Genomic DNA, 18,095 nt, shown 5'->3' with positions numbered 1-18,095 from the left:
TATGAGCAGCTTATTTTTAGAGCTTCTGTTAATGAGCTTTCGAATAAACCAGTTCTGCATTATGGCAATTGACCTGAAAATGAGACCAGATGTCATCACTTTGCATCTTAAGGTGGCTTAAATTAAACTGTGAACTTACAATACATAGCAATATAAAACGACCAAATTTTGTTGGCTCGTCTTATGTCTTGTGTGTAAAATTTGAATTTGATGATTAAGAGGTAAGCATAGCTGTCAAACGCATGCAATGCAGTGGAAGATCTCTGTAGAGTCACCGGGGGACTCATCGGACTCTCCACCTGGGTCTGCTTTATGGGGAACCACATTTACAGTTAGACATTTACATTTATGGGGGAATTAAAACCTGTCGCCTTTCACTTTTGGATGCACTCCAATGCACCCCGTGAATCGAAAGCTTTATCGTCATTGCACAGAAGTACAAGGAAATTAATGGCCACTGACTTCAGTATAAATGGTGGGGGACAAAAGCAGCAGTACATGTCTTGTTTAGATCTTATTCTTAAGTGAGACCTGTGGATTTGATCTTTTTCTTTTATCAACTGAATTCAAGTACAGTGTAAATTCCAGTGTACACAGCTGCATTTGAGTATCTTCAGATCAAACAGTAAAAACGACCCTTTAATGATGGCTTTGGTGTTTAACTCCGCTAACAGTAAATGTGATGGTCGTAAAAGGCTCTTTCTAGTGAGGAAGTATTAGATTATCAGGTTTGCCATCTTCTTACAGGAAGCGCTCCACCAAGCCTAACTGCACCTCTGTATTCTTAGCTCTCATTTGAGCCAAATTCAGAACTGACACGCTCAGGACACTTGTATAAATATACACACTAACATACAAAACATGAACCTGTTCTAGCGATGGAATACATAAATATGAGCTTCACTCTAAGAGGTCATTGCAGATAAGTTTGCCTTGTGTGTTGTAATCTCTTTCCACTTCATTCTGGCCTCATTACAAAACTTTAAATTGCACCGCACTGCGAAAGAAACTGCAAGAGGTCTCTGCACGAGTATATATGACATCTTCAAGCCTCTGCAGCAGAGCAACACACCTGAACAGACATGGAAAAACTGAGCTTAAGCCTTAAATATCTTCATTCGAGGCTTATTAAGAAACTATGGGATGTTCTAGTGTCCGTAGTCGTGTGTCATCAAGTCTTTTGACTTTTGACTATTTCTTTTTTTTTTTTTTTTTAAAAAGGCGTCTGCAGGAGGCAAAGAGAGGGCGGAAGCACAGAAAGAGAGCGCCTGTGACTGTTAAACCTCTTCCTGTGGTTGCATCACGTGGTTGTGGAGGGTTCAAAAGGAGACAGCTTCTTCTTCTTCATCCACTCCTTGGACGGACAGAGGACACCTGCGAGGCTGGCGGACAATAGTAACTTAGAAAACAAAGACAAAAAAAAGAAAAAAAAAGAAAAGAGGGTTCAGGTAGAGTATGACGGACGACATTGTTCATTTATTACTGGACCTGTTTTGGTGAGATGGTAAAAATGTATTACGTGTGTGAGGTATTGAAAGAGACTATCTTTAAAAAAAACTTTTTTTATACAGTTTGTACTTGATCAGTCTACGTTACTTCTGCATTTCTTTGATTTTACATTTGGTCAAATTTGTCTTTATTTTACTATCTTATTTTGATTTGGGATTTTAAAAAACTGTATTTAAAGTTGAAATCTCAAAAGTTTTGCTTCTTGTATCATCCTAATTATGTAAATGTTTAATTCATCTAGTAGATGTCTGCATTTTGCCCTGTTTCTGAACAAATAACAGTAATTCTTACCCTTATCTTAACAGACTTCTTAGTGTGCCTTGTAGCTCAGACAGAAAAGCTTACTCATGCCTGACAAAATGGCTTCCTCAAGATAGCGCTTCCTCTAGTAGTTTGCTTCTGATATTTGCCGCAAAAACTGCACTAAAGCAGAAAGATGGGTGCAAAAAGGGCTCTTAGGCTGAATTTTTGTTTTACTTTGTTTTGATATTTGTCATTGTAGTAAGAAACTGTAATTAGGCCTCCTTTACGTTTGAGCAAATTCTCTGGCAAGCTGAGCAATGCAAATGTTTCAAATCAGGAAGTGTAAGTTTTCTGGCATTACATTTGAGCCGTGTGGTTAAGGTTGTGAATATCAGGGGATGGGGGATGGTGTACGTGTTCAGCCACAGGTGCAGAAGAAGAGAGAAGTGGGAGAAGACTGAAGAGGAACGATGGATGTACAGTGCAGTCATCCATAAAGTAGAAAGCACTACTAAACTCCTTGCCACAGTGTAGTGTTTCCTACTTTATGGATGAGTGTACTGTTGGCTTCAGGGAGAGCAGAGGCCTCGACATGGCGCCCGCGCAGGAAGTCAGAAAAGAGGAAGCTGCTTTGTCTCATAAGGCCACACGTTACCCAGAGTGTTGAAGAAGTCAGTTCACATGGGCAGAGTGTGGCGCTGAGCTGAGCACGCAACTCTTTTTCTGTTTTATAACCTGTTTCTGTTTCACCCGTGTGCATTAACCCAGTGTATGATGTATGACCTCAATGATACGCAATAAAGATGTAATAAAAAAAGCATCTCGTCTCAACCTGCTGTCTTCTAGGAGCAACACAGACAAGACAAACTCAGTGTTTTCTGTGAAAATATACATACTTTATTCCTGTAAAAAGATCCATAGTGAAAGAAACCGTCACAATTTAAGTCAAGGAGTCCTCTGCGCACTACATCTTTATACACTAGTCCTCCATCAACGCTGCTCAGACATGCAAAAAAAAAAAAAAAAGTCTGAAAAACAATATTAACAAAAATATATACAGATGAGCTTCCAAAAAAAGGGTAATAAAAACATTCATATATTATATAAAAAGATTAATTTTACACTGGGTTCAAACAATGAATGCAGATAAGGAAAGACAAAAAAAAGAAAGAAAGAAAAATGTTCTGCACTGTATGAAAATAACACTGTTCATTACAGTATATACACCCTGGTCCTACAGCTTCTTTTCCACTGCGTCGACAATCTACAACTCAAATATTGTAGACAAAGTCTGCCTAAAAAAACCCGAAATGAGTGAAAATAAATAAGGCCGAACATGGGTATAACATTGGTCTGCATGCAGTCAATAAACATCCTGTAAACAACATATTAAGACTAAACAAGGTCTTTGTGTAAGGCTAAATATGATAAGCTGAGCTAAAGTACTATCTACAGGGGCCTAGGTCCTATTCAGTCAACAGAGGAGCTTCCTAAGTTGCTACATAGCAGGTAGAGGACTACTTGTGCATTAAAGGCCGTCAAATACAAGATCATTACAAATATTCGCTGTGCATTTCGGCAACTTTTGAGCGTCCACCCCTTGTTAAAAAACAAAATAAAAACATACAGTACTGCCTCCGTCTTGCCTCTATCCCGGCTATTTCGCATCTAAAGTGTCCGACGATACGCCTTCCCTTTTATTCTTGGCATCATCGTGCTCCCTTTATGCATCACTGACAAAATAAAACATTCACAAGAAAACCTGAATTACACTCCAACGACAGAAAGAATAGAAAAACAAACCCCTCGACGAGTCTACTGAATATCTCCCATCCTGCTGGGAAAACTCGGTCTCTCATAGCTACGGTAACAAGCAAAGCACCTAACATTTTGGCATATTCTGCTGGCTTTGTGACAGCCAGAGTCGACATGTGGCCGAGCACTGAAAAGAAACTGTGAGTGAAAACCTGAGAAGTTACCCAACAGCCCCGTGTCGCACAGATAAACTAGAAAAAAAATCCCATCAGAGTGAATAAACAATCACTGCATGTGTTCACACTACTAAGGTCTGATCCCACTCCCATAAATGACTCCATTCTAGAAAATGGTTCTATTTTGGTGAAATTAATCTAAAACGCGGCGTAACATATTGCTAAAGATGTCCTTTGTAGCCTTAACAAACCACTTTACAGTGTTATGGTGCAAATATGTGGACAGAGAAACTAATCACTACACTGCATGCGCTAAGAAAGATGTAACACTGTCAGCCCCGATATTTACACACTGCAGGCTTCATTATGAGGCGAGAGAAAAGACGCATTACTAAAACTAGCACAGTACAGTAGTGCCACAAACCACCAGTGCAATGACTGAGAACTGCTCAGTTAAAACGCAGTTCCAGGAAGCGATGTTCCTGTTAGTCGTCTTCTTTCAAAAAGAAAAACACCGAACATGCGACATTCAAACCTTAATGAGTCCCAACGAGGAGAGAGAGAGAGAGAGAGAGAGAGAGAGAGAGAGAGAGAGACCGGACGTTTAGCAACAAGGAGGACGCCGTTTCCACCTCATCTGAAAAAAGAAAAAAAGTCAAAGTAGAATTTTCCAGAGATTCTGAGGCACTAATTATGAGTCGATTAGTCTTGAAGCGTTTGAGCTGTGATGACAAACGAGAGCTAAACACACGGCATGAGGCGAGGACCGGCTGAGTGTCAGTGTTCCAAAAAACATTCAAGACGAGTCAGAAAGACCTGACTTTTAGATTCAATGAGACCAAAACCTTCAGGCGGATAGAATTTCCTCCAATGCACAAACCATTTGAGAGCTGTTTTACAAAAGCACAGCAAACCTTGCGTGGGAATGACTACGTTTTTAACATTTTTCTGTGTTTTCATGAGTTACTGCAGGCAGTAACCGCTAACATGTTCATTTGGCATATTTCTAACGATGACATTTACCAAAATGGAAACAAACACTGGTTCCAGGTTCCTAATTCCTGTTTAAATTGCCCATAAGTGGGCAAACAAGAGGCAAAAAAAGTTTCTGAATATATGATGCTTATATTCCAGGAACACTGACACCGTCCTCTGTGCTTTCACATGCACACGTTTCTGCAATTTGTCTGACTTTGATATCCCTGAATTAGGGAAAAATTGAACTATTTTGATAACTGAATAATCGTTCAAGGGTATCATCAGATATTTGATGAGTTTTTAGGTTTTTTGACTTGACTGTTAATTTTTTGCTATCAACTAACTGAATAATGACTGAAGAATGATGAACAGAGTAATCATGAGTTACAGATAATACTCATTTTTGCACACACTGCAGGCCTCTCATACAAACTTACGCAGAAAACATGTAGGTCATCAAGATTTCATGTACTGATGACTGAAAAAGGCATCCGTTATCAGTCTCGGCTGTGGACTACATAAACACACACACATATATATATATATATACATATATATGTATGTGTGTGTATGATATACACACTCGCATACATAAAAGCTTGACATAGAGCATTACCCAGCCCCCGCACACTAAATTTAACCTAACTGTAACCCTAAAACAAAAAAAATACTTGCAGAATTTAAAAAGCTACTTAAACTTTCAACCCCACAAAGCAGCTGGAACCAAGAAGTACTGTCAGCTTCGTCGTTTCGACCCCACAAACACAGTTAAACACACCCCACACATGCCTTCGCATTTTTTCACCCTCAAAAAAAAAAAAAGGCCATTAACCTCAAACCACCGGATGAATTAGCCCTGAAATTCACACGTAAAGGAAGGGCCTCAGTGTCTCTCGAAGCCTCTAAATGACTCACATCTCGCCCTAATACCACGTCATGCAATCTGATAATGAACAGGGCTGAAGCCTAATAGAAATAAATAACACATTCTGTACAAAGCCTTGTAAAAAATACTCTTAGAGGACAAGAAACACACGAGGGGAAACAGACATAATAGAAATACATCCATTCAGGATGGATAGTGCATTCTTAATAGTCACGCAGAGGAAGAGATAGAGTGCTGCTTCTTTCGTTTGCTTCAAATAAATAAGGTGGCACAAGTACATGAGCATTAAAGCTAATATTAACTCCGCTGTCTGTGTTGAGATGACACCTGGTCTGCTGTTCCACTGCATTACAGTGTTCTTAATAAATCGAATGTGTTGGAGGGTTATTACAGCGTGCTTCAAGCCTCTGATGAGCTGATAATTAGGAAGTGTTCAGAGCACACATTTGTAAGTTTGTTCACGTCGACATGCACTTCTACATGCTCTTGAGATGCTGTAAGCTGAACTCTGGCGTTTCAGAATACTCTGTGTTTAACAGCTGGTGTAGCAGTACTCTAAGGCAAGCGTATACGTATCAGTTATTAGATCTGATAGCTGCTAACCGCGTAGACTACCAGGTGAAACGAACAGTACAGACAGGAAAAAGTGCTTTCAATGAGTCAGACTTGCTGACTCATTCTTTCTTGCTGGATCCCAGTTTTTTGAACAGCTTCTTGCCTTTTGAAAAAAAGCCCTTCTTCTTCTTTACTTGCACAGAGCAGTCCGCTGGTGCTGGGCTGTCTAGAGGAGGGGGGGCAGGAGGAGGGCTGCAGACCTCCACAGCGGCTGGACCTCGGGGGGGGTCCGGGTCTGACGCTGAACTTGCAGCAGGTTCAGGTTGTGGTCGCAAGTCTGCGTGCTGCGTCCTGTCAGGATGAGGAGGTTCACTCTGCAAAGCCTCTTCTAGTGTTGAGGGCCCAGAAACTTGTGTCTCCGTAGAGGACGTCCAAGAGTCCTAGAGGAGGAAAGTACAGGTTTCAGAACGGACCTGAGAAATATACTGCTCACATCGTGTTAAAATCTGAAGTTTAGTGGGGAAAGTCTATCTTTTTACTGTAAGCACTGTGGAGACACTACAGTTTAAAAAGGGAGATTTGAAAAAGGAGATTTCCACGTTTCATGTGGTTCGACAAGGTAAAACCACGGGTAGGTGCAAAGAAGTAATGTGGAACTAGAACGGAGAAAAGTAAGGGTGAAGGAGGAGGTTATAAACAGCGTTGATTACCTACGAAACACTTACGATCAAGTCTCAAAGTGTACAGATCGCTTTTGCTTCTGTAAAAGTCCATGCAGGAAACGAAGGGACAGAGAAGATGCGACACGACACGATTAAAGAAACCAGAAAAAGCAACAACCATGCATTTTTAAATGGGGAAAAAATTAAGACAAACAGATCTCTCTGATGTCAGCGAATCGTTAGAAAGTGACACTCAGTGGAACAAAAAGCAGGTCAGGAAGTTCAAATACAGACGTGCATGTTGAATAGACAGAAAGGTGAAGCTACCTGTGATTCTTTCTTGGGTTCTGGTGCAGGTTGAGGACAGACCGGTTCTGCCTGAGCATCATCTGGAAAGGCTTGCAGGAAGTTGGAGGGCACTAAGCCTCTGTGACCATTCAAGTCTCCCTGAAAGAAACAATAAGGCTTTAAAAGAATGAAACACATCATCTACAACTACTACATTTCTATTTACAACAGGCCAATGTTCCACTGTAAAATTACACTAAAATTAGTTGTAAACAAACGTAAACTCTTGTGAAAAGAAAAGTACACCCTCTTTCAATTCTATGCATCAAGAAATAAAACACCTGGTTCTGGTTCGTGCCGGGTCTTAAAATCTGCTAAATGCCACCTCAGATAATCAACAACACATGACATGTTAAACCATGTCATTATTCTAAACTGAACATGATTTAAGTGAGTACATCATTAACGCTTCCATAGGAATTAAGAGAGTAGCAGCTAGGTGCGGCTAATCAGATCCACCTGATCAACTGATCATCAGTAAGTGTGAGCACCTCTATAGAAGCAGAGCTTTTAGGTGTGTGTTAACATGATGCCAAGGAGGAAAGACATCAACAATGATCTTTGGGAAGTAGTTGTTGCTGCCCATCAATTTGGGAGGGGTTACAAGGCCACTAAATTTGGAGTCCTTCCTTCTACAGAGAGAAAGATTATTCATAAGTGGAGAACATTCAGGACAGCTGTCAATCTGTCCAGGAGTCTATGCCCCAAAGTCACGAGAGAGCCACAGCTCAGACTCTACAGGCCTCAGTTAGCAGGTTAAATGTTAAAGGTCATGAAAGTACATTTAGAAAAAGACTGAACAAGGATGGCTTGTTTGGAAGGGCTGCAGGAGAAAGCCTCTTCTCTCTACAAACCTAAGCTGTGCTGCCATGTTCTTTTTAAAGTTACATCTGAACAAACCACAAGACTTCTGGAACAATGTCCTTTGGACAGACCAGACCAAAGTGGAGATGTTTGGTCATAATGCACAGCAGCACGTTTGGAGAAAACCAAACACAGCATATCAGCTCAAATCTTGGACCTGGACACCTTGCAACTGGGTCATCAACTTCTGCATTCTGTTTTAGTTTTTGTTGAATTAAAGCAACATCTAAAACACTGCACACTATAATGCATCTTTTATTCATACCTACCCTTAAGAAACATGAAATGTTACACTTATTACTGCAGCTGGAGAGGAACCGCAACACCCTTTCTGTTGCATAAATACTCAGTTCTCTTAGATACAGTATCTTTTTTTCGTAATGTTCATTTAACAGGTTTCAAATACTCAAAGAGCAGGAATTCACAGAAAGGAAATCCAGTTACTGTAAGAGCACTTCAAGAGATAGAGTGCTCCCTTTGACACTTACGTAGAAGAAACCATCTTCGTCCATGTCACCAAACACATGTATGATGTCACCTGCGCTGAACGTCAGCTCAGCCTAAACAGAGTCAAGCCGGAAAAGGTCAACTGTTAGAGAACAGTAACTGCACATGCCACAGGAGGCAACAATTCACGTGCAAATCTGACCTCTATGTCAGTATTGGGAGAGCTTTCTCGTGGATCATAATCAAAGATGGCGACCATCCTGCGAGCCCCTGCGGCCGGTTTCCCCCCAGCTGCAGGCGCAGCAGTCTGACTTGGATCTGTAGGTCAAACAGAGGAGCACAAATTGTGAAATCAGGTCTGTCATCAAAATGTAAAAGGGTCTGTCGGCTCATCAACATGCAGCTCTTTGTGCGTCTGCATGCTGGACTCACTCAGCGTCATGCTAAGCTGAGGGAAAGTCACACTCATTAAAAATCTAAATGAAAAAAAAAAACAAAAAAACAAGAGATTAGTGATGAGAGTTAGCATTTTTAGAAGCACAAAAGGGGTCACGGCAGCCTGAGCCGAGCTGCTGTTGTGAAGTCAGAGCAAACGTTTGACAGGGGATGAAGAGACCCCCAACTCTTCAAAGCTGTTTGCAAAAGAATGGAGACAAATGGAAATTATTAGATGATTAATGACTGAACTCAAACACCATTAGAGGGACTGCTTGACATTTAAAACCGATTTTCAACATGCTTTCCTTTAGAGAGGATTTTAAAAAAATCTGCACATTCTTCACTCACACCCCGAAAAATAAGTCCGTGCATTTTCTGCTACAAGGACACTCGTACAACGACGTTTGAAACCGGAGAAAACAACAAGGAGGCGTAGAATGAATAAATAAAATGAATAATACTGTAGGTGAACGCATGCGGTCCTCCGGTCCAAACTGAAACCGCTCATCGGATCATGCAAAGAGGAGCGCTTCGGAGGGTCAACTACAAACCTTGACTGGAGGAGTCTACGCTCTCCTCCAAGAGTGCTGCAGACTCCACTGGAAGAGATGAGGTGAGGAGGAAGAGCATAAGCAACAACATGAGAGTTTGTCAGACAGTAATCCTGTCTGACGTTTGAGTCACGACACTGCAAAGTACACAAAGTCACAGGCGGAGATCAGAGAGGACGGATGTATCAACAGGTGAGCTTTTGGTGGTCATGTAATTCATTTGTGACAGAAAAGCAGGAGAGTGGACAAAAATTAACTTATTTTTGAGTTGATCAACTGATCAGCAACATGCCGCCACGTCCTGCTGCTTTATCTGTAATGTATTACATGAGTAGCCAATGACAGGACTCATGTATGTGGCTTTTTACACTTGTGAAGCTATTACACAGGTACTACTGATAAAAAATGAACCTTTAAAAAAATGTGTCACAAGGCTTTACTTATAGCACATGAAACCACCGCTGACCTACTCATATTTTGATATTTGCTTATAATGCTGGGATGCTGTGTGAATTCATTACTAGATTAGCTGGTTTAAAACCCCCTCCCACCCCCTCCCTGGCTGCTGAGTAAGAAGCAGATACTGAAGGAGTTGAATCTAACTTTGAGAGAGACAGAAAAAGAAGCAAACCAGAGATGAGAAGAAAGGAGAGGTGGGAAGCCGCAATCTGCAGCGAGACACACCTTTCTTGGATCGTCTCGGTTTCGGCGGTGGAACAGGGCGACGTGGAAGCTGTGCATGAGTGCGAGTGCCTTAATGGAGTTTTAGAGACCAAAAATAATAATAATAATAATAATAATAACAGAAGAAAAAAATTAAACCAAAAAGAAAGACAGGTGTAATTCTTGAGAGAAGCAGACCAGACAAAGTCGACAATGAAAAGCCAGCGAGGAGCAATATAAAAAGATGACAACCGGTGAGCAGCAGACACAGCAGTGAGAACAAGTGGAAGTGAAAAGTTTAACCATCTGCGAGTACCGCTCTGGGTAAAATGCAAGAAACAGAAGCAAACTGTTAGCTTGGTTGTGCTGGCTGGCCTGAAAGCATTTACAAACACTAAGTAACTTTTTCCAGACACCTGCTTGAAAATGTTTGTGGCTAAAAGTTGGAAGATGGTTATGATTGTTTTTCCAACATTAATAAGGATTAACTGAACATTTCTACAATTCTCATCAAGAGAAGAGCTTTCGTTTTTTCTTTTAATTGTTCAGTGACATATCGGCAACAATATGCCAACGTCTGTCCAGACAATAATGAAGAATAATCAATATTTTTTACTTTTAATTCATTTAAGCACTCTCAAACGTCTGTGCTGCTATTTTCACTTCCCACTTCAACATGAAAAGCAGTGATTTAATGGGTAACGCGTTACAGTTTACACGATACAAAAAATCCGAACTGACGACATAATACAGCAAAGATTGGGCCGCTTCGCTTACCGATCTTCTCTATGGAGGCCGCTGTGGACAAGAAACCCTGCTGCAGCAGCTGTTGCCGGGTCTCCTCATCCTCCACCTGGATCTCAGAAACCATGTTGCACGGCACGTAGCCCAGGCGACCCCCCGACTCCCCGCGGTAGAACCCGTCTGCGTCTTTATCTCCGTAAACCTGGACAGAAGCACAGCGGCGTTTGATAGGAGGAAACTCAAATTTCCTCATTTCTGAGTTGATTTTTTTTAATGCTATTTCAGGCAACATGTAAACATCTAGATGTCTAATATACGGTTTTAAAACCCAACCGTTATCGCCAAATAGATTGCAATTCAAGTTCCGATCGCTTCCAGATATAATTCAAAGCAAATTTAGTGTAATAAATTTAAGTCAAGCTGCAAAAAAGCAGTAACATCTCTGCCCAAAGTGGAAGTAAATTAGCTGGTGCGAGCCTTGACATATTAAACGGCAAATATGCATTGTGGTTGCCACACTTTTGTCTCTTTCGTAAAGAAGAACAGAAATATCCATTATTCAGTACCTGCCTGCTCCAAAACGCACATTGCTGTCTAGTCTGAACAAATCAAGCCAAAACAAAAATGCTTTAAAGCCTGTGGGGGCGATGTCTGTATTTTTGTTTGCAAAAAGCAAGCAGATTGTATCCATGAGAAAATGACTTCTCACTTCATTTCTTATCCATTCTCCTAAAGACTTCAAGGTCAGCAGCTCCACGTCTTCAATAAAACATAATATTCACTTTGTAAAACTATAGTCCCATTCAGGGGGAAATAGAAGGTAAAGAAGGGTATGCTAATGTATGCTAACTGACCTGCTCAGTGCCTTGAACGAGGACACTTTGACATGTGGACCCGGCTGTTCATCTTGTGAATAGCTACCTGAGCCATGAGCACCCACATAGCTGTCTGTGTGTCAGTCAAACACCAAGATAGTAATGGCTAAAATGCTAAATGCAGGCTTCAAATGGTAGAAAAACCAAGACTTAACACTACCGTGTCTAGTTTTACATACTGTGAATTTGACAAACTGGTTTTTATCTTTTAGAGAACAGAATGAGGGCGACAGCCTGGTAACACAGATGTTTTTCCACACTCCCTTTTCTTATTTCCATACTAATCCAACTGGAAATAATTTAGTTTTGTACTTTTTAATACTGAATATGAACCCTGACAAGAGTTTACTTTAATGATCTGTCCTTCACTGAAGGGCAGCTCCTCCTCGGCAGCATCAGGATTAGGTGACATGCTGGCAGGATCGTACGGGAAAAGGGCCACGAAGATGCGTACGTCACCGTCTCCTTTCACCTTTGGTGATTCTCCTGCAGACACACACAGTCAGAATGACAGATTAACAACAAGCACTGGTAAGAGTACAGGTGTTATGAAAGCTCACAGTGACTCCAGTTTATAAATATCATCGCTCACAAACTAAATCACTCAACACTGAGCAAGTCGAGCTATGGTTACAGCTTGAATTCAACTGGACCACCGTCTTAGACCCAGCATACATCCACAAGAATGGAATCGAGATATTGTTAAGGCCACAATGCTGTGGACTGTGTAAGAAAACATTGTGATGCTCCTGACTTTTACTGTAGGAGAGCATCGTGCTTATAAGTACAGATCAATTCACAGCACAGATGTAGCCTTTAAGTAACTTGAATGAAGTTGAATTAAATCAGGATTTTATTGGAGCAGAGCGACCGTCTGGAAATTCTTTAAGGGAGTTAACATGTAGTCTTAATATGCTAGTTTTCAGACACAGTTTCTGATAAAAGAAGCAGAAAAACATGAGCTTTATTTGGAATTCAGTTGACTTAATATACACTTAATCTTTACTATTTTTACAAAAAGATGCAAAAAGATGGAAGTTTGGAGTAGAGTGCCAAAGTCCTTGTGACTGTATCTGAGCGTACACATGCAGGAGGGGTTCAATCCAGACTTTGTAAGATTTCAGAGCTTTGATTTCAGTCAAACTACCATGCTTACATACATTTTAAAAGTCCAGTTTTGTCTGGACTAACATAATAATTCATATTTTTCAGGGAGTCACATAAACATAGTCATTCTCTTTGAATTTGAGAGGTCTCAGGTTGTTGACCTCATAATTCACTTTATATCATCTAATACAATTCATTACTATTAATATTATAACACTGATTGTTATTTAAACAGAAGAGAGCTTGCAGAGAAGCCATGCTTAGCTTGCAGAGAACTCTGCAGTGTTGGCTGCTCGCACCTCCCCCACCGCCCACCAACTGCAGCGCTGCTATGAGCAGTGTTTGCCCAGCACCTGTCCTTAAAAGAGGTAATCAAGCTAAACCACTGATCCTAAGCTGCATGAGCTGTTTGACAAACGTGCACTCGTTCGTGATCTGCAGCCGAGCACCAGTGGAAACGGTGTTTCACCCGCACTCGAAACTAAACCCAAGGACGTTTATTCACGCCGAGGCCACATCAAAACGAACACGCCGAGAGGCGCTTTTAAGACACCGCATGCCACGTGTGCCATAAAGAAGCAGCCTGTTCATTCCGTCTGTAGCACTGTGAACATAAAGCATGACATCAGTGGAGCTAAAAGCATCGCAGATGAGGCCTATATGACAGCGAGAGACACATTTGAAGAGCTGTAGTGAGGATTTAAGCTGAACTCAAGAGGCGTATTCTTTATCTCATTAGGGAGACTCAGCCCATCTGTGACAAGAGTCACGGGCAGACGACTCGCACACTTTCACATCCTCACTGATTCTGTAGTAGATAGGATAGAAACTTCTCCCTGCTCCCTTCCTCTATCTGTGCACGTGTACGCTTATGTACTGTGTAGTCAACTGTGCATCTAGAACAGAAAGGTTTATCTGCAGCTGTGGGATTAAGTGTAGAAGAGAAGCAGAGCGTTGAAGAGATGTGGAGGGCAGAAGAAAAAAAACCGAGGGGCTTGTGTTACAGGCTGTTTCTTCGCTGGCTAATCGAGGTTACTATTTTAATGTCTGCCACTTCCTCCTGTCATGACAAGCCACTTTGGGTTAAGCCGGTTCTCAGCTTAGCAGGCTCTCTCCCACTTCTCCACTGCAGCTACAGCACCTCCTTCTCCCTGACCCCCACCCCCACCCCTCCCTTAATGCACAAGGTGCTAATCTGACTACCTTCGTGTGAGAGCTGGGGGTGGGCGGGGGGAGGATTGCTGACAGAAACCACAAGTGTGTCAGCATCTCCTCATACAGCCCAACTGCAGCTTTTAGTTTAGAAAAGGGGAGGCAACAGGAAAGAGAAAAGATGAAGACAAAGGAGGAAACAAAAAGGCCTCTGACCTTTGAGTTGCCTCGCCTGCGAGCACCCTGGTTTATCCGCCTGGCCTCCCCATGATGGACCCGCCACAGCTGGAGGGATCTGGCTGGGCTCCTGCTGAGAAAGTAAATGCATAAAGACAATCAGTGAAAATCATCACCACGGACAGCTAGGAGCTACTCAGGAGGATGGGAAAAGGAACAGTAAATGCAGCTGTTCCTTTCGTTTAAAAAACAACAAAAAAACCCACCTAATAATCTATGCTCACGTTTGAATTGCTAGTGAAAATGTAATACACTCTGGTGTTTCCTCTGCTTCATAAACACAGCTGTTAAACACAGACTGCAGCGGTGTTAGTAGACAGAAATACTGGAGCACGTCAACTAGAACAAGGCACTGCTGACTAGTTTAGGGCAAAATCTGGGTGTTTTCCAATGTGCAGGCGAATTAGAAAGCAGGAGGAATCGGGCCATTCAGAGGAAGGAGGGCTATTCAGATTTGCTTGCTTTTTTAACAGCAGTCAAATATGTTGCAGTGTGCTACCTCACCTCCCTCTGTCCACAGCAGTGGTTATAATGGAAAAGTGAGTTTCTGTCTACTGACTGATAGAGGGGTAAATCCACACAGCAGGGGATAGAACAAAGCTGAGACAACACACCCATTCCAGCTGATCAGCAGTGAGGTTTACCATTGGTTCAGCTTTCGGCCCACGGCGATGAGGAGGTCTGCAGTGCTCCACTTGAGCTCCTTCTACCCACCATTCAGAGCTCATCTGCTCCACCACCACCTCCCCAGCGCTGTATTCCATAGGCTCTTCGTTGTCTGTTCCGTACTCCACATCGATCTCCATCCCACGCCCAACAGGTGACTTCAAAGTCCGTACCGTTTTGCTAACTGGGTAGGGTCTTGGCACTGGTCTGGGTGGGCCATGGTCGGGGTTAGTCTGCCCGGCAACAGCCATCTGACTCCTAAGCATGGCCTCCCTCCTAAGGCGATCCCCCAGCCCTTTTAGCAACACTTTGCTGTTGGGAGTCAGCTTGGAAGGACAGCGGGCTGAGACCTGCCTGCTGGTGGGACCCTCGTATAAACTTGCGTTTTCATCTTCAGGATAACTAACGGTGTCCACCGTGTCAGCATAGTGCACCCTGTGCTGTATCTTGGGCTTGACCTGTAAGGGTTCATGTTTGAGTGAAGGCTCTTTGATTAGGGATCTGGGATCTCTGTTGAAGTGGTGATAGTGAGGGGAGTTGTGTGGCTGTGGGTTGGAATGATGCTGGGGAGCATGGTGGAAGTGCTCAGACTCTCTGGGGTGAAGGTGGCTGGGCCTGGGCCGAGGCCTGCCTCGGTAGGATAAAGGCTCTTCTTGACTGCTGTCTTCCTCTTCTGTCACCTCAGCAATGCTGAACAGCTGCTTGTTGTGGTGGACCTGAGGAGGTAACTTAAGGATCCTTTCAAGAACCTCCTCATCGCTGTCTGGTGTCTCCAACTTGCGCGACTGTGAGGGCCACAGCGAGAGGGGATCGGTGAAGGTTGGATGAAATAATATTTTGTTCAGGAAAAACAAAGGACATGGAGGAAAAACAGGTGACAATCCCGTCATGCAAAGAGAAAAGAAAGGAAGAAAAGTAAGCAGAAAAGAAAATAATCACAGACATGAAGAATTAAAAAAGGACACAAAGCCTCAAAATGAGACAAACTAAAAGAAGCACATCTCATCCATAAAGCAGAAGCTGCAGGGTTAGTGCAGATATAGACATGTAGGGAGGCTACGTATGTTGGATTGCACAAATTTCTTTACCCTGTTTGCTCCAACTGTGTATCCCCTGCCCTGTACATCTCCAAGGTGGTCCGAGTAAAGGTCGTCCTCCTCCTCCTCCAGGATGTCAGACAGGTCTGAGCGGCTGTTGTCTGCATTGTAGTCACTGGGAGGCTCCACAAGCCCCCTGTCATAACTCTGGGAAATGATACAGCAACATATCTACTGTGAATAGAGCAATCTAGAGCTTTGTCATTTCCTTTATATACTGAGCAAATAATAAACACGTTCAGCAATGCTTTGGTGCATCTCAAAGGTTAATGCATTTAACCTTTGAGAGGCAGCTTCATTGAGAGCTTACTGGTTTGAAATGTGACGCAAATGTATTGATCTGAGTTTTTTTTTTTCAAAATTAGAACAATTTTAATACATAAAAAGGGCTTGCACAGTGTAAATGTTCCTTTATGAGAGAGAGAGAAAGAAAAAGGCGCAACAGAAATGCCGATTTGTGACAAAGGAAGGAATTTGAATTTGTAAAAGCTTTCTTTTTCCACGAACACAACAATTGCGTCTTCTAAAACTCGCACTTTTTTTACTACAACAACTGCAGCGAACGTGGAGGAAAACGCAGTTGGGCTCATATCAACAAGGAATATTGTACATCTGCAAATCCAAATGAAATGGTTGAAGATAAGGAAACTCTGGGCCAACCGAACGAGCAAGTTTGGGAGTCTGTCACAGACACAGAAATGCAGGCAATGCAACTTATTGAACCAAACTGCTTGTCAATAATGAAACACACCCAGCATACTACAGCTGTCACGATCCACTAATAATCAAACACCGTGTGTATAGTGAGATGCCTACAGCTCTATAAAGACAGGAAACTGAGCAATAACCCTCTGAACAACCACAAACTGTTAAGTTGTTAAAAGTTTTTCTTTTCTGAATTTCTCCAAAAGACTAGATTTCTCTTTGTAATGCTTAGATATGCCCACCCAAAAATGTATCGTTCTGCTAATAATTACATCACTGTATGGACAGATTAAGAGCACAGACTCCAGTTAAAGAGAATGACTTCCAGTCAGTTCATTCGAACCCTGTCAAACAGTTGCAGTTACACAAATATTCCTCATCTCCAAACTCTCGCAGCATTTTTCTCAGCAAGTCTGAATTCGCTGAGACAATTGTGACTGAAATTTGAAATTTGAAAAATAAAAGATGAATGAATAAAGAGGTGGGCTGTGTTTTTGAATTGGAAAGAGGGAAGCTGACCAGGCTAACACATAACCTAACCTCTGACATCCCCTCAAATAACTAGCCTGTCAATGATTTAAGAATAAAAAAGCAGAGGATGAACTGTTAAAGGCTCCAGAAGGCATCGAAAACCCTTTTATGTGTGGAGTGCATCTACTTGATATATAACCTACACCATCTGAGCCTTGACTGCAGTGGGCCTCACTTTCAGTACATCTGGATTCATATTCTAACTGAAGATTAAGGGATCAGTGAGGAGTGTCAGGAAACCAGGGCTGACCTGCTGCCTCATACTGTAAGCTGGTTCTTGGTCCTGTCTTAAGAACTCCTCGATGGACACCAGGCGGGTATTCTCCTGCTCCTCCTCCACCTCCGACTCCAGTGGTGAAGAGCTCGGAGGTTGGTGGAGGTTTGCGCTGTGAGGGTCTAGGAGGTCTGTTATTGGAGCTTTGGGTGGGGTAGGGATGCGCTCAGGGGTCCCAAGCTTGGCACGGGGGTCCTCGATGAACTCTGTGATAGATGGGAAAGGACGTATTGTTCCAGGGCTGTCGGTGTCTCTGCGCTGCTCCAACACTGGTGCTGCTACTGGAGATGGCTGAGGTGCTGTGTTGATGGGAGCGGTCACATTAACCTGAGGAAGACAAAGACAGTCAATGCAAAGTAGTTTGAGAACACTTATTGTTCTGGAGGACTGGTTTTCAGCATTAAAGTCACAGAGAACTGCAGAACCTTTCAGCACTCAGGCAAGTTCTCAGTAGATTTCTCTAAAAATCAGAGTTAGAGTCTGAGGATGAAAGCTGAGGCAACTTCCAAGAATCAGATGCATTGTTTTTAGTATGTTTTTTAGTTTTGCAGCGTAGTATTTGACTCATTACACTGTGAGTCACACATGCAGATCACTTTCATTTCATGCAGGTTTCCCCTGCAGAGGCCCAC

At 42.4% G+C, this 18,095-nt stretch overlaps 1 protein-coding gene across 2 annotated transcripts in view; it reads right to left on the bottom strand.

Annotated features, from left to right (window-relative positions):
* Positions 1-2,626: 2,626 nt before the first annotated feature.
* Positions 2,627-18,095, bottom strand: part of LOC140280121 (peripheral-type benzodiazepine receptor-associated protein 1) — a 58,306-nt gene continuing 42,837 nt past the window's right edge. For both annotated transcript variants that reach the window (XM_072375393.1, XM_072375394.1), the window contains 12 exons: positions 17,440-17,790; positions 15,945-16,100; positions 14,835-15,641; positions 14,170-14,263; positions 12,044-12,180; positions 10,853-11,021; positions 10,097-10,165; positions 9,413-9,460; positions 8,626-8,741; positions 8,465-8,536; positions 7,092-7,211; positions 2,627-6,542 (listed from right to left, as the gene is read on the bottom strand). In XM_072375393.1, coding sequence (XP_072231494.1) covers positions 6,222-6,542; positions 7,092-7,211; positions 8,465-8,536; positions 8,626-8,741; positions 9,413-9,460; positions 10,097-10,165; positions 10,853-11,021; positions 12,044-12,180; positions 14,170-14,263; positions 14,835-15,641; positions 15,945-16,100; positions 17,440-17,790 — 2,460 coding nt within the window. In that variant the 3' untranslated portion in view covers positions 2,627-6,221. The remainder of the gene's footprint in view (positions 6,543-7,091; positions 7,212-8,464; positions 8,537-8,625; positions 8,742-9,412; positions 9,461-10,096; positions 10,166-10,852; positions 11,022-12,043; positions 12,181-14,169; positions 14,264-14,834; positions 15,642-15,944; positions 16,101-17,439; positions 17,791-18,095) is intronic.

The sequence above is a fragment of the Leuresthes tenuis genome, unplaced genomic scaffold (assembly GCF_036924035.1).
Source record: "Leuresthes tenuis unplaced genomic scaffold, fLeuTen1.0.hap1 SCAF_21, whole genome shotgun sequence".
NCBI classification, from domain to species: Eukaryota; Metazoa; Chordata; class Actinopteri; order Atheriniformes; family Atherinopsidae; genus Leuresthes; species Leuresthes tenuis.
Note: the sequence above shows the minus strand (reverse complement) of the source record. Positions and strands in the feature narration are given on the sequence as shown.